We start from the raw sequence: 16,845 nt of genomic DNA, 5'->3' as shown, positions 1-16,845 counted from the left end.
TGGCACATGGTCAACTCTCTATCCATATGTGTTGAATGAACAGACCCTAAAGATAAACCAAAGTGGTGGAGAAGGGCAGAGGAGGCACCAGAGGTGGAGAAGGGGAGGGCAGGCAGAGAGCCCCTCCGGTAGCCGTTCCCTTCACACTGAGGATTGGAACTCACTTTTCCAGAACCAGTTTCACTCTACTTCTCAACTGAAATTATGCTCCTAAATTTTATTTCCATCCAAGCTACCCAGTTGTGCCCAGGATGCGCTGTGCTATCTGACTCAGTGACCATTCTCGTTGGGCTCCTACCCACAGTTGCGGCGTCATCTCTAGGGATGAGTTAGCACTGGAGGAACTGCATTAGCTCTTTGAGGTCTTGTCTGCCTCTCTCCCTGGAACCCTCACACCTATCCCCAAAGTACACATTCAGAAAAACCTCTGCCTCATCCAGCTTTCTGCTAGTTGTTCCTGTTAGCTGATTAATCCTTGGTCAGGTGTATGCACTGAGGTCCCGCTCAGTGGCTGGCAGTGAGGAAGCATCACAGAACATCAGAACTAGAATGGTTAGCCCCAGTCTTCCATCACCCTACATGGGGAAGTGGCCTTGTCCTGCTTCACCAGAGTTATCCATTTTCTTTCCCATCTGAAGCCCTTGGGTGATTAGTGGGCCCTTCCTTCCTCTTTCTCTCCCTCTCTTCCTTCCTTCCTTCCCCACTATGTTATGAACCCAAGGAATCCGCAAGAGAGAAAGGGGACAAGGAAGCCTTGGAGCATAGAGAGTGAGGGTGGAGGTAGAATAAATGGAGGAGAAAAAGCAGATACTCTGAAAGCTCAACTGGGCCTCCTGGGACAGACTCACCGGCAAGAATCAGCAATTTCCCCTTTTTGATGGGAAGTGCTCATTGCGAGTTCCAGGGCTGAATGGGCACTCGACAGCTTTTTATAGGGAGCGCTGGAGGCCTTCCCACCCCGCACCTGGCTCCCTTCAGCAAGCAAGGCTCCCTTCCTCTGACCCAGGAATAAAGGGGTAGCAGGGGACACGTGGCTCCCATTTATCCTCTGCACCTTATCTGTGTTTTCCTTCTTAGGTAATCAACCCCAAGACACAAGGGAGACTCGGTAAGAACAGCCTTGAAAGGTTATTGACTGAAAGTACGTTTAGGAAAATGGTATATCTGGCACAGGTATAAGGCTGGCCTAGGGTTCAAAGTCATTACAGGTCACAGTAGGCCCTACATGTCCAAAGAGACCATCCGGACTCTCGGGGAGGAGTATGGACAAGGGAAGTGAGGCTGCCATTTGACCAGGATTTATCCCTGGCCAGACAATGGTAGGTAGCCCTGCCCAGCCTCCAACTCCTTGATTCCATTGTAGCAATAGATGTCAGGTAATGGCTACCAGTTTGTGAGGTTTCACCAAGTTTGGAGTGAGAAAGCATCACTTTTCAAACTTGCTTCTGTTTAACTGAAGGTTGCCCGGTTTACAGAGGATGGAGGAAATTCACGGGGCGCAGACATTTATAGTTAGGCTTTGATTCAGACGGGAGAAGCAGCAAGTCCTGGGACAAGGCCCCAGGGAGCCATAAAAATCAGAGCAAAGACAGCAGCAAAAATGTCCGTGGATCGAGGCACTGAGAATCACAATGTTTTAGGACCTGCCTCCCTCCCTCCAGTCCACTCCCAGGCTAACTGCCCAGACAGAAGAGGATGCACCTACAGGCAGCCCACTATGAGGCCACATCACAGATGTCCAGACCACATCTCAGGGTCACTCAGCCCCAGAAGGCAATGAGAGGAGCAAAGGTGTGGTTTTACCTCTGGCATTGACACCAGCCCCAGGACACCCACTGAGTCTGACTAAAATCCCAGTTGGGACGGGTGGCACTGCTGGCGGCACTCCAGGCAACATCTGCTGCTTAGGGACCTGCTAGGTGAGTGTTCAAGGTCTTCTGAAAGGTGCTGACCAGACCCTTGGGAACTTCTAATCCAGACCCATTTAAGGGCAATCCGGGTTCACAGAGAATACAGGAATGGCTCCTACAGACTTCAATATAAGTAGGACGGGCTGCTTGCACTCCCATGGCTGTTATCTACAGTCTCCCCTGATCCTTCCCAGGCCTTTGACTCAGTTGGCCTCTAGTCATTGACTGCCAAGCACTTGAGGCATTAACTAACTGGAATTGGCCCGGTCTTGAAAATAGTAATAACAGCTAACATTCATTCAGCACATGCAATGTGCGAGGTGATTAAGTCATTTAATCCTCAAATCAACCCTTTGAGGCATATTATTGTCATCCCTTTTACAGACTGGGGAAACTGAGAGTTAAGGGAAATTAAGTAAACTGCCTAAGGTCACACTGAGAATAAGTAGAGCTGAGACCCAAGCAGAGATAGCCTGCCTCTGGGACCTGGGTTCTCTTGCTCCACCATCCCTCACCCACACCACCCCATACAACCCACACATACGGCTCCTCTTTGGCAGGGGATTCCTAGTCTTAAAAAGTCTCCTGAAAGGAGTTGTCTGGGGGCGGGGGGTGGGGGGGGGGGTGCGGGGGGGGGGAGGTGGTTCCTCTCCAATCTCAGCTAAACAAAAGGCCCTAATCTCCTTAATCTACTCCTGGATATTTGCAAAGCAAAGGGTTCTCTCCTCACAGCAGGTGTGAGAAAGGAATCCATAGAGTTCAGGGCTTGGAGCCCAAGACATAGACCTCTGATGGACTCTTAGGCTCCATGCGAGGCCAAAGTTACTGTGTTGGACAGCTGTCCATGATAATCAAAGTAACAACAGACACAACTAATGTTTTTGATGTATCACGTACTAGCCTAAATTCTTTGCAAATATTACCTTACTTACCCCTCATATCTCCGGCAGCAGGCACGCTTATTATCCCCATTTTACAGAGAAGACTGGAGCACAGAGAGGGTAAGTAACTTGGCCAAAGTCACACAGTAAGTTAGTGACAAAGCCAGGATGTGAATCCATGCAGTCTGACTCCTGACTGTGCTCTTAATCATTTCACTCTTCTGATTCTCAAGAACGCAACAACCTGAGGAAGCAAAGGACTGAGCCAGAGCTAGAAAACAAGAGAGGTGCCCCAAACAATGTATACCTTATAGTAAGAAGATCTGAGCTCTGGGGCAGCATTTAGGGGGCCTTGGACACAAAGTTCCCCCTAGTCTCCAGCAGCATCTGCCACCCCTGTTTTTTCGTATGTACATCTGATGTTTTCTCAACCATAAAGGAATAAATCCCCTAGTACTCCCACTCTCACTCACCTTCGGATCATGTAGCCACCTCTAAGCCCCTTCATCTGCAGAAATTCTGGTGCTGAGGCAGGAGATAGATGGGCTCCAGGCTAGGCATTTACAACTAGCCTCCTGTTTACATTTCTTGAGGAAGGAGGCAGGTGGGCTCTAGACTAGATATTTACAACCAGCCTCCTGTTTGCCCTTCGAGATGGAAATAACAACAGGAACAGGGTAAATAGCTGGACTTTGCCTCCTGTGGACACTTTAAGATAACAGTTATGGCAGGGACAGAGAGGGGCTAAACCCTGCTTGAGTAAAAGATCAAGAGGTCACGTATTTCCCATCCTTGGGGCAAGGAAGATACTGCATATGCACAGAAAGTCTCCTTGTTGGTCAAAAAGGAGGGGGCACCACCCCAGAATAGGTGATGCCAAGGCCCCCCATAGGCCTCTGGGCTGGAACCCATCTTGGAAAAAGTAGCACACACCCGTTAGGGAGGGTCCTAGGACTGGTCAGGTGTGGAAAAATAAACCAGGTAATTGGCCAAAGGTAAACAAAGGCCCGGAAGAACTGCCCTATATAAATGACTTAACCACCTCTCTACTGCACTCCTCATTAGGGAGGAGGCCCACACCCTTTCTCTCCTGGTGTGTATCTTTGCCCTGCTTCTTTCTTAACTAAACAAACTGTTTCTCTGTGGGCTCTCCCACTTGTTGTACTGTGTCTCTAATAATAAACTTTGTACCTGTTTTTACAGTTTTTGCCTCCTTGAGAAATACATTTTTCAGTGGGAGCAAGGGCCAGGGGAATTTTGCTTCTATCTTCTAGCCCCTGGTGGTCTAGTGGCTAGGATTCCTTGTTTTCATCCAGGTTACCCAGGTTCCATTCCTGGTCAGGGAACTAAGATCTCACTTCAAGCCACCGTTCACTGCTGTCTCTCCGAGATCAGTGCTGCCACCACTTAGATATATGATCTTACATTCCCTGAGCCCCAGTCAGCTCATCTGCAAATTGGGCTTAAATGCCTCCTTCATAAGCCATGAGGATTAAATATGCAAATGAAATTGTTGTTCAAAGTTTAGGATAAGGGACTTCCCTGGCGGTACAGTAGTTAAGACTCTGCGCTTCCACTACAGGGCACACTGGTTCAATCCCTGGTTGGGGAAATAAGATCCCTTATGCCGCACAGCCAAAAAAAAGAAAAAGAAGAAAGTTTAGGATAAAAATCATTTTTCAATAAGGAAAGGATTGGAAGAGTAGTGGGAGAATGAGGGGAAACACAGTTTATCCTGAAATTAGGGTGTCTGAGCTCAGAAACAGCCTTAGATTTCAATCAGCCTTACTCCCTGCTTCGGGCACCATGCTTTAGAGGAAGAATTGCAAACTTTTCCATAAAGGGCCAGATAGTTAATACTTTAGGCTTTGTAGGCCATACTGAATCTGCTGCAACTTCTTGACCCTGCCACTGTAGACAGAAAGCAGCCGTAGACAATATGTAAACAAAAATGGGCACAGCTGTGTTCTCATAAAATCTGACTTACAAAAACAAGCAGTGCGTTAGATTTGACCCAGTGGCCGCAGTTTGCTACCTCTTGCTTTTGATGGCTCCATTCTTGCCCTCTTCCAGATGCACCCCTCACCATGAGGTGAGAAGACTGCAGGACTAAGGGCACATCCACCTGAAGCCCACATCCCTGCTCTTTTAAACCCTAATCCAGATACCCAGGACTTTGCCCAAATAGCCCAGACAGCCTGTGCCCACTTTCAGGGCCTGCACAGCCCTTTTTCCTGGTCCCATGATCCTGAGTGTGAACCACAATGCTAGTGTGAACATGCCTGCTAGAGGATGTGTGTGTGTGTGTGTGTGTGTGTGTGTGTTGGGGTGGGGTGGGGTGTAGACGAACCTTGGATGCAAAGCGTGTATGTGAGGTCCTTGCTCTGTGGGACAGGGATGGAGATGGGAAGAGAAGGGTATTGCACATGGGCTGGGAACCAAGAGCACAAGCTGCTGCGTGCTGGTGCAGAATTCCGAGGAGTCAGAGAATTCTAAATTCAAGCCTGGTCTTTTAGGTCATTGTGAAATCATATTTGTTAAGAATATAAACCATATTTTAATACTGGGCTCATTTAAATATTTAGACATATGATATGCAGGCCTCCAATTGTACCCCAGACCTGGGTGCCACAAATGGTGAGACAGGACAACCTTATACCAGAAGGTCAAAGATTGCACAAATGAGGCCACACTGACTGGAGCAAATGCTTTTTTTACTGTGCTTCAGGACAACAAGTGAGCAGCTGCAGGAGAACAAAGCCAGGCCCAGTCTGAAGTCTGAGAGAAAGTCAAGGGGTGGCTTGGAGGAGAGACATCTGGAGAGCCTCTTCTAACCTCTGAGAATCTCACTCAGGAATTCCTGCAGAGGAGGAGCAGGCAGCTCCTTGGCTGCTCAGCTATGAGTTAAACCTGGATACAAAAGAAAGACTATTTCAAAGCCCAAGTCACTAACCTGAGGCCTGAGTCAAGTTACCAAGCCATAGATGTTCAGAGTTGGAAAGCTGCTGCCCAGTCATCTAGTCTAGGAGATTTCAAACTGTTCTGGCCCCCCTTCTCCAGGACAACATGGCCAGTCCTCTCCAGTTGTCTGTCTGCAGTGATTCGCAGTCTCCTGCTCCTCCACTGCAATGGGTGTCAGCACAGCTGGTTGGTCAGCAAAGGCTCTCACCTGCACAAGAGGATATGCGTACGATTCACCTGGGGAGCCAGGAACCCAGGGGTGGAGCAGAGCCAAACCACCTGCCGTTAAGGCAATAATGGGCTTGGTTATCAATGGTGACCATGAGACCTCCTGAATGTCTAAAGTAAGACCAACTGTGGATGTGGAGAGGGAGGGAACTTTACTAACGGCTGAGATTGGATTTCTCAGCAGTGAGTGGGGGACATAAAATCAGATTTATTCTGATTTAGAAAATTAAAACAGGCTGATGATTTTGTGGTGGAGTCAATGTTTATGCCCACTCTACATGAAAAGAAAGCCCTTAGCTCAGACTGTTCTCAATAAATAGTAACCAAATTATTATTGTTATATTTTAAAAATCTATGGGAAGCCTACCAAAAGGACAGAACCAGCCTAATCAATAAGGAAACAAGGCAGAAGGTCCAAAGGAACATAAGAATGGATCAATCCAAATATGTGAAGATGACCTCCCCCGGTCTCCTGTGTCCCACTCTGCCCAGCTCTCTGCCCACTCCCAGCCTGTCCTGGACTCTGTTATCTTCCTAGGGAGCCAAGGCTTCCCTTGGCAGCTTGAACGAGGGGGTAGGAGCCCTGGCTGCAGGATTTGCTGGTAAAGTCATCCATGTCAATGGACCAGATCATGGCCCCTCCCAGGTTTAGATTCTTTAGGAACTGAACCTGAGGGTGGCACAGAAGGGCATACAGAGGTTAGAAGAGACTGTTAAAGGCCCAAGACCCAAGTCAGGTTCAGATGAGGATTTGAGCTTAGAGTGCAGAAGTAGACTTATAGCTTATGGACTCATGGATTCCCTGAAGGGAAAGGTCGCTTAGGGAGGCTTATAAAAGGAAGAGAGGGCCACCCACTATTAACCACTTCTCATGGAATAACCACACCCTAGGTTCAGTGTTCTTGGAGGCTCTGAAACACTAGAGACTCCCGGATGAGGAGTAGGAACTAGGAAGCCACTAGCAAGATTTGAATTACAATTGGGTTGTCAATTACATTGATGCCTTTGTCCTGCTCTAAGCCTGGAAGGCAAACAAAGGTCTTAGCAAGATCTAAGAACTGGTAGGCTCAGAAATTTGGAGTCTCCTAGAGAGGTAATCCATGAGAAGGACAGAAGGGTTTGTCCTGAGATGATCAACTGGGTGGGTAACTACTCTATATAGGCACCAATGTCTCCTTTGTTCCCTCTCCCTTCTCCTCCTCCTACCTCCTCTCCACTCCTCGCTTCTCCCCTTATTCTTAATTCTTCTTTGCGTCCTTTCCACCTCTCCCACATGTACCATAGGTGCTCACAGGTGTGGCTTAGAGTCATTACTAGGTTTGAGCCACAGAGGCCACTGGATCCCATCCAAGAATGGATCCCCGAGGCTTCTTTCCTTCCACACAGACTACTAAGGCATTTGACCTCACACCCCATTCCCCACCCGCATGAGTGTTCTGCTGTCCCAGAGCCTCTTGCCTGCCTACCTTGGTCTCCACGCTCTCCACATCATCATAGCTCACCCACTGGTTCCCCTTGACTGCATAGGGAACCTGATGATCCTGGAGCCTTGTGATCTTGGCCCCTTTCAGGAACTGGCAGATCTGGCAGGGGAAGGAGGAACAAGAGGGTCAGTAATGGGTTCTTCTTGAAATTTAGAAATAGAAGGGGCAGGTAAGACACTAGTGTCTTGGGAACAACAGAATCTTCACTCCAGGGATCAATGAGAGAAATGACCAGATACAGCATACAGAATGGATGGTCCAAGGTGAACCTTTGGAAATTGTTTGTGCCAAGTCCTCATCAGAAGGAGCCACAAACAGCTAGAGGGCAGACAGTACTTGAGTTCCACATCAGACCTCAGCACTGACCAGTAAATCTTCCCATTTCTTCATTTGCAAAATGGAAACTATTATAATTATGTCTCCTATACACCTGTCTTACAATATTGTTGTTAGGATCAAATGAACTAACACACGTTAGGAAAGAAACAACTTTGAAAACAGTAAAGTGCTTTATAAATACGTAGCGTTACAATGACCATCACCATCATTCCCCCCACCTTGTAAATTATCCCTGCTTCAATCCCGCTGCTCTCCCTCTCCCCTTTCCCCTTCCCAACGTGCCTGTGTTGGGATCCCCACTTTTATCATCAGCTATTTTCTCTTTCTGTTAGCATAAGTAAGAGCTACTAAAAGAGATAAATCTTCAGTGGAAAAAAATGTATTTTAAGGTCACGTAGAAAACTCATTTTGGATCTTGCTTACTTTTTTTAGATTATTTACACTCACGTTTGCCTCAAAGAGGGTAGAGAATGGAAAGTTGAATATTTAAGCAAATACCAGTTTGTCAAAGTTATAATAATCTAGGGTGGTAAACTGAACAATCAAATTAAAGTTTCCATGAAATAGGGGAGTGTGTATCCAGTGGTCCGTACTAAAATCCTACCAGCAGATTCTGAGCACTGACTTCTCTTATCCCTTATATTAAATGATTCAGTGAGGACTACCATGGTGATCCATGCCCCTTTCCCCTTGCCAACTGAACAAGGTGCCTCAATCATTCCCCTGTGTGAGAAGAGAGGAAAAATTGAACATTACATTCACTGAGTACCTCAGTGGATGCCAAGTCCCTCAGTATGGGTTTATAGCTTGCCCACGCCAGTGACAAGAGGCTAGACTAGGACTCCAGGGGGAAACCAAGATGTAGGATATTATTCTTTCCTTACCTGATCCAACTCCTTCCCATCCTTCAAGGGCCAGCATGTATCTCTCTTCCCCTGTTATCCATCTTTGAACTCATGACCCTCCACATTGGCCACTTAATCACATCTCATTTTGCAATACCTACATAATTTTATTAACTATTATAGTTATCTTTGGGTTTTTTTAAGTTTTTTTTTTTTTTTTTTTTTGGCCCCACTACACAGCTTGCAGGATCTTAGTTCCCCAACCAGAGATTGAACCTGAGCCCTCAGCAGTGAAAGCGCTGAGTCCTAACCACTGGACTGCCAGGGAATTCCCCATAGTTATCCTGTTTTTAAACTCTTATTTAACTAGTTATATTATGAATGCATTCTACATTCTTTCCACCTTGACAGTAAGCTCTTTGATACAAGGATGAAGAATTACTTATTTCTAGCTCTTACAGTACCCAGTCTTTGTGATATGGCAGGGTCCCAAGAGTTTCTGTTGGTTGAATTATTGTTTGATTCTTAGTGTTTCCTATACATTAAAAAAAAAGTTTTTTTTTTCAGATTGAGGGGCAGAAAGAAATGATGGTCTAATCAACCGAACACCTTTGATTGTTATCTCTGTGATGTTAAGTCTGTCTGCCTTCCGGACAGAATCTGACACATTTGACCACTCCTCTCTTCTTGAAACACCCTCTTCTCTAAGGTCTTTGGCACAGAACAGTATGGGTTCTGCCTACCTTCTGTTGATCTTGTCAGTTTCCTTAATGGGCTCCTCTTCTACCTATCTCTTAGGTGCAGGAGGTCCTTGGGCTTTGTCACATCTCACGCTTTGGCTTCAAATACCATCTTTATGCTGATGATTTTAGAATCTACATCGCTAGCACAGACTGACCTCCTGTGATCCAAACCCATATACCTAAACACTCACTTTTTATCTATATGTCCCACAGGCATTTGGATGTCCCACTTGCTCCTCAAACTCAGAATGACCAAAACTGATCTCATGATTGAGACCAATGCCCACTCTGCTCCTTCCTATCCCAACTCAGTAAAAATGGCATTACCATCCACATAGTTGCCCAAGTCAGAAACCTAGGGCAGTCTCCCTTTTCAGTCTCCCATACCTGCTCCACCCATCCCCACTCCTCACTAGTTCCACCTCCTCTCCAGATGTCAGCTAACGTCACTTCCTCCAGGAAGCATTCCCCGACCCCCTCCCAAGTCAGAGGGAGGAGCTTCTCTTACATGCTCCAATAGTACTCCATACCTCCCTTCCCAGCACTCAGGATGTGATACTTTATTATTGTCAGATTGAAGCTGGAACCCCTACCCAGAGACAGAGGGCAGCTAAAGGCACAGGGTGGATCCAGGTACCTCATGATAAGCCAGGAAGCCTGAAAACTTGGTGATGGGGCCAGCAGCTCCAGGACCAGAGGCAGGGGCCCCCGAGGTGTTTTCTGCAGAGGCCAGTGTAAAGGAACGTCCATACATTGGGATGCCCATGACCACGTTCTCCACAGGCATCCCTTTGTTTATGCAGTATCCCACAGCATATTCCTAGAAAGAGAAGTAGACTGAGGCACAGTGTGTATGGGAAAGAAAGATGTCAGACCATTCTGAGCCTCCAGCCCAAATTCACAGAAGTGACTCCTTGATTCCTTTTCTACATCAGTAACTATGGAGGGTCCCACCAGAACCAGAGTGCTTATTCTAATGCACTTAATGCTCTTCAGCACTAAGAGACCAATTCAGCTTTTTCTAATCGTGAAAGAAAACTGAACAATGGGTCACGAAAGAAATCAGGCAAGTGACCTAGAAAACATGAAATCAAAGTTGTCACCATCTTTCTTTCCCCTTTGAGTCAATTGCCTATGGAGTTTGTCTACACTATGGCTAGTTGTGTTACTGATGAAGGTGGGGTGGGGGGGGAGGTGGCCGTCAGACCCTAGTCTGTGGGGCCTCACAATGACATCAGACCCAAGAGGTTAGGTAAGAGGTCAGAGGCTAGTTGGGGCCTTACTGCCCTCCAGAACAGAATAAGGGGTTAGAGAAGATGAGGATATGTCTCCTTATCCTTAAAGATAATCAATGGAGAGGAAGGAATGAAGGGAACTTGATGTGACACGATCATACAGAGTTCTAGAAAACCCCAGACTAGAAATTAGAATACCCAGCTTTGGACTGACCCATTTTGTAATTTTAAACATGAAGGCCTGGAAATATGCAACCCAGACAACATTTTCTCTCACCCAATTTTAAGAATACATATCTATATATATGTACCACAACAATAAAATTGTTTTGTTAATGACATTTTTCCCTTGCATTTTTCATTTTCCACCACTTTTCAGGACCTTCACATCAGCATGACCTTGAACCAATTAATTTGAGCCAATTAATTTGCCAGGCTTCCATTTCATCATCTGTGAAGTGAGAGTAATGCTTCCTGACCAGCCAACCTCAAAGGATTATTTTGAAGATCAAATTAATGGAGAATGTGGACAGACACAGGAGAGTACCAAGTCCTGTACATCCATGTGGGCACTAGGAAATGTATCAAAGATGGAGAAATAAGAGAAGACTGGGGTGGCTGACACCTTGGGCCAGAGACAAAGCTTGGGGCGCTTCAAATATGAGGTCCTCTGACATTTTCCTGGTGACATTTTACTGTGCCTGGTCAAAGCATTTTCCCTGTTCTCACCAGATTCCAGGGTTACCTGAGTCCCTCTGGCAACACATGTCCTCCTCAGTTCAAGACACAAATAACTCTGCACTGTCCTCAGCTTGCCCCACAGCCAGTGTCCCAACACACTTCCTCCTTATAACTCACCACATTGTAGTAGGAGCTTGTCCCTCTGTCCAGCTGCTACTTTCTCAGAGGGCTACTGTGGCCAGTGATGAGGGGCTTTTCCTAAGACCCATGGAAGTCAAAGGACAGGAGGTTGATGAAATCCAGTTCTCTAGATTGCCAAAAGCAAAGGAAAAGATTCTGTGATGAGCAGAGATGGGAGCAGCTACTGTTGACCCTTGAACATTGTGGGTTTGAATTGCACAGTCCACTTGTACAAGGGTATTTTTCAACAGTAAATACTGCAGTGCTACATGGTCTGTGGTTGGGTGAATCCACAGATGTGGAGGAAACATGGATACAAAGGGCTAACTATAAATTACATGTGGGTTAACCCTCGCTTTGTTCAAGGGTCAACTGTATACATATTTGTTTAGGGCTTTGGGTGCTGTTAGAAGGATTGAAATAAGCCATAAAGGAAAAGTTCCTGCCCAGATGATGTGGTTAGTGACCTTCATGCTCTCCCTCTTCCCTTCATCCCTCAGACATACTGGCACGCATCACTTGCATGGGCCAGGCTGGAGGCAGAGAGATGGAGAGGGTGCTCCAATGCACTTACTTTACCAATTCCTTGATCTGATAGCTGTTGTCAATCATATGCCTCCCTGCAGAAACTCCTGCAGTCAAGAGAAGCCTTTCTTTGGTGGATTTTACAAAGTCCTGCTGAAAGGCTTCTGCTAACTCCTATGAAAACAAAAAAAACCCTAGAAGAGGTCAATTTTCCCTCCCAGAGGACAGCACTAAAGTTCTTGCTTGATAGGACGTCTCTAGAACGGCATTAGATGGAAAGATCAAATCTTTTCCCCCCATTCCCACATGGGGATGCCTCCTGCCTTGTGGTCAGGAAATCTCCACATTAGGCAGGAGGACAACCAGTCACACTGTACCCAGGAAAAACTATCTGAGTTTCCTATTAATGGATTCTCTAATCTATCTGATAGACCATCTATGAGACTCTTTCAGTGCTCAGGAGATTCTATGGCCCCACAATCTTTTACGTGGGTATTGCTTTGTTTCAGTGTTGTTTATTGTGTAAGGAGGCTCTGTTCTTTGATGTTGTCCTTGCCCTAAACTAGGACCAAGGGCTTTTCCTTCAACAGTGGGGGCTTCTGGAAGGAAGGGACTGCAAGCCAGAGCCAATCTCTTCCTTTTTTTCTCCTGGTGTGGCCATGGGTTCCATTTGTTAAGGTACTAAGGGTACCACAGTGTTTGCCTTACATGAATCAGCACAGTGAAACAAGTGTTGTTTTTCAGATCTGGGTAAATCCAGCTATGTCCAGCCCATCAAAGTTATGGTTCCTCAGAAACAGGATTACAGAGTTGATAAATTCCAAGCGTAATGTAGAAGAATCAACCATGCGGTGGAACCTGGGTAGAAGCAATACAGGTGTTTCTTGGAAAGAGGAAGTAATTGCCATTGCACAACATATTTTTCACAGAAATCCTGAAATAGTCTTCCGTTCCCCAGTATTTTCTCACCACTTATCTATCCCAACCCCTGTCTCTTTTGGAACAAAAAAGGAGAGGAAGGATTGTTGGGCCAGAAAATTGATTGGATTGGGTAGAGGAAGATTGGGTTCTCTGCAGACTTTTCTGCAGGGTAATGGAGCTGCCTTTAACAAAGACGCTCCTTGACCAAACTTTAGCCAGACTCCTCTGAACCCTCTTCTCAACTAGACTTTGACATTGGACTTCTGTGCCTATCTTTGCAGAGTGCAGTTTTAGCAAGAATCCTAAGTCATGGACTTGAGGACACGGAGAGGGGGAAGGGTAAGATGGGACGAAGTGAGAGAGTGGCATGGACATATATACACTGCCAAATGTAAAATAGATAGCTAGTGGGAAGCAGCCGCATAGCACAGGGAGATCAGCATAGCACAGGGAGATCAGCTCCCTGCTTTGTGACCACCTTGGGGGAGAATAGGGAGGGTGGGAGGGAGACACAAGAGGGAGGGGATATGGGGATATGTGTATATGTACAACTGATTCACTTTGTTATACAGCAGAGACTAACACAACAATATAAAGCAATTATACTCCAATAAAGATGTTTAAAAAGAGAATCCTAAGTCAGTTTAATGAGACTGCCCCACCCTTGATATCAGATCTTCTTCAATATTTGATCAAATTCCTCCTCCCCCTACCATCCCCCAGGTGATATCTGGTCACCCTGGCCTGCCTTCAGCAAGAGTTTTGTTGAGTCAGTTTAGCAAGAATCTCCCTAGCTCTAATGTTCCCTCTTTTTCCATCCACCAACCCACACCTGCAACCTGTTCCTTGGCTATACATCCCCACTTGCCTCTGCTGTATCTAGAATTGAGCCCAGTACAATACTGAGGTCTCCTTTCCCCTCTTATAATATCTCCTGAATAAAAGCTATTTTTACCTCTTTAATTACTGTCCAGCTCTGGTTTTCTTTAACATCTTACACCCTTGAGAAAGCAGTTTGCAGTGTGGTGGGCTTAGGGTCGGGAGATCTAGGTTCAAGTCCCAGGTCACAGTCCTGTCTAGTGGCCTTTTGTTCACTAACTAGCTCTCTGGTTTCACTCTGGCCATCTCTAAATTGGGATTGAAGATACTGATCCTGCCTCATCTATCTCAAAGTGATCACATTTTGGCAAGCTTCGTGAAAGCAGAGCTGGACTTCATAGGGACTTCACATTCCCCAAACAATAAACCCAGGCACGAATTAGCAACCCAGATCTCCCAGGCCCTACACGATCTGCTCCCTGACCACCTCTCCAGGCTCCTGGCTTTCTCTGTGGGTGTGTCTCTGTCTCTCACTTTTCCTGACTCTGTTCTCTTGCTCTGTGTTAGTCCCAGGAGACTTCTCTCTGGCCTTGAGCCTGCTGTTTCTCATATATCAGACGTGGGCCACGCAGAAAAGACAAATGGCCTGGATCCATCTTAAATTCTGCCCAAGGAAGAGCAATATGACCCCAACAGAGAAAGTCTGCTGTTTGGAGGGACATACCTGAAAAGCAGGGACAGATGGGAACCAGTGGCTGGAGGAAAAAGCACAAATTCTCTCAGGAGGGAAAAATGTCAGCTTGAAACATCTGCCAGGCCCTGGAGGCATGAAGCCCTCTTAAGCCCACACCAGTTAAGTGACAACTATCCTATTCCTCTTGCCACTCTTCTCCCTCCCCTGGCTTTGGCTAAAGCTGGTTCAGAAATCAAAACAGCAAGATGGAAAATGAGGGGGCAGAAGAGTAAAGCAAGAAAAGAGAAAAGGAAGGTGGGTTCAAGCGGCATCCCATAGCAAGCTGGGCTGGGGAAGAGGATCAGATTTAACATTCAGGCAAGCTTGGAGTCTTGGTTATCATCTGGGACTGGCTAGTAAACTGAATTGTGTTTGTAACTTATATTGACTGTAGAACTTTTATTACCTGCCAGTCAGAAGAAAAATCCAGGAAGAGGGTAGAACCATCTCCACTGAGCAGCAAACTTAGAGGGACCAGAGCCAAAAGTAAAGTTGCTTTGATGATTCTAACTGGTATGTCCTGCTAGTTCACTGTACCAGCCATACTTGTTCACCTTTTAAGAAATCTAGTGTTATGTCTAAATAGGAGCATAAAATATTCATTTTCTTTACATTTTTCCCACTTAATATACCTAGATATCCTTCCAAATCAGTCCCTATCTAACTCAGTCTTTTTACTGGCTTCACAGCATTCCATTGTATGGCTATACCTTCATTTACTTAATCATTTCCTATTGATGAACATTTAGCTTATCTCTAGATACTTTTGTTATTTAAAACAAAGTTAAAATGAGCATCCATGAAAATATCTATTCTTTATACGTGTAGGAGTCTACCTCTAGGAGAAATCCCTAGCAGTAGAATTGAGAGGTCAAAGGGTATTTGAATTTTTAAATTTTGAGAGTTATTGTAAAACTGCCTTCCAAAGACTTTGCACATCTTTCAACTTTGTTATCTCTGCCAATTTCATAGGTGACAGATGTTACCTCATTGTTTTAATTTGTACTCTTTTAAATGAGTGTTATTGTTTACATTTATGAATCATTTGCATTTCATTGTCAGAGCACTGCGTGCATATTTTTTTTGTCTACTTTTCTATTGGATTTTCCTTTTTATTTGAAAGAACTCTATACCATAAATAAATTAGCCGTGACTTTATATATAAAGTGTATTAGAGCTTTGTCAAATGTGTTGCAAATATATTTTCTTAGTTTTTTTTTTTTAATTTTGTTTGTGGTGTTTTGCCCACAATGTTTTTAATTTATATGTAGTTAAAATCAATCTTTTTTTTTTTTTATGAGTTCTGGCTTTGGTATCTTGCTTAAGCAAACAGGCCTTTTAAACCCAAGATTATATTTTTAAAAATTACTTATGTTTTCTTCTAACACTTTGTCATTTATTTTTTACATTTTGATCTTTGACCTATATGGAGTTAATTTTTTCTTTAATGAATGTGGATGGAGCTTTTTTCCCAAATAGTTAGCTACATGCTTTAATGTTATTTATGAAAAATTCATCTTTCCTTAACTGATTTGAAATGCCACTTTCAGGTAGCAAACTTACTAGGTAAGTTTCTTTATTCTCTGCCCCTATATTCTGTTCATTGATGAATCTGTGCAGTTTAACATTGTAGCACATCTCATATACACTTTTGTTTCTGCTTTTTAAAATATATAACGTTATATTATGCCACATGCATTTCTTGAGAACATTTTCTTCTGCATGGGTCCACATCTAAAGGGACCCTCTCAGATGAGTTAGATGTGAAATATAGCCCCAAGATAATAAAATAAAATGTGAACTGGAGTCATTTTTTATCGCTACCAAATCATAGAATATTAAAGCTAACATTCATCATGCCATGTTGTAGAGGGGGAAAGTGTACACCAAAAGCAATAGTTTTAATTTTGGAGGAGTTAATATTGAGTTGACCTTTAAGATACTAATTGACCAATAGGTTAAATGAGTTCTTGAAGCCATCCCTGGATGAAGAGAGGGGGTCAGGATGGAGAGGGATACGACTTGGATCCTGAGAACAGGACAGGATGGAGAAGGATGCTTGGCTTTCCCTTTGGTGCAATCAAAGAAGCCAGAGGCCTTGTAATTTCCACGTTTTCCTTAATGATCATGCAGCACTTTTGTGATCAGGAAGAAAACACAATAAATGTCACTTTTTAAAGTGTTTGGATGTGCCCTGGAACAAGATAACACTTTTAAAAATGTATCTGTGAATTAGAGAAGAACTTGGGCTTGGTCATGTTTTTCTGTTGTATTTTATTTCATTTTTACATATAAAAAGCTGTGCATAATTAATATATACAACTTGATGAGTTTGGAGATAAGTATACACCCATGAAACC

The 16,845-nt window shown here is 44.8% G+C and overlaps 1 protein-coding gene across 1 annotated transcript; it reads right to left on the bottom strand.

Moving 5' to 3' along the window:
• Nucleotides 1-6,506: 6,506 nt before the first annotated feature.
• On the bottom strand, nt 6,507-12,920 carry CHI3L2 (chitinase 3 like 2). Its single transcript, XM_036863660.1, is given in 7 exon segments — nt 6,507-6,650; nt 7,447-7,563; nt 10,029-10,211; nt 11,485-11,614; nt 12,062-12,186; nt 12,721-12,776; nt 12,779-12,920. Coding segments are annotated over 7 exon segments (897 nt in total).
• Nucleotides 12,921-16,845: the final 3,925 nt, after the last annotated feature.

This window comes from Balaenoptera musculus, chromosome 1, assembly GCF_009873245.2.
Source record: "Balaenoptera musculus isolate JJ_BM4_2016_0621 chromosome 1, mBalMus1.pri.v3, whole genome shotgun sequence".
In the NCBI taxonomy this organism is placed as follows: Eukaryota; Metazoa; Chordata; class Mammalia; order Artiodactyla; family Balaenopteridae; genus Balaenoptera; species Balaenoptera musculus.
The sequence above is the reverse complement of the archived record's forward strand: the minus strand, read 5'-3'. Positions and strand labels throughout refer to the sequence as shown.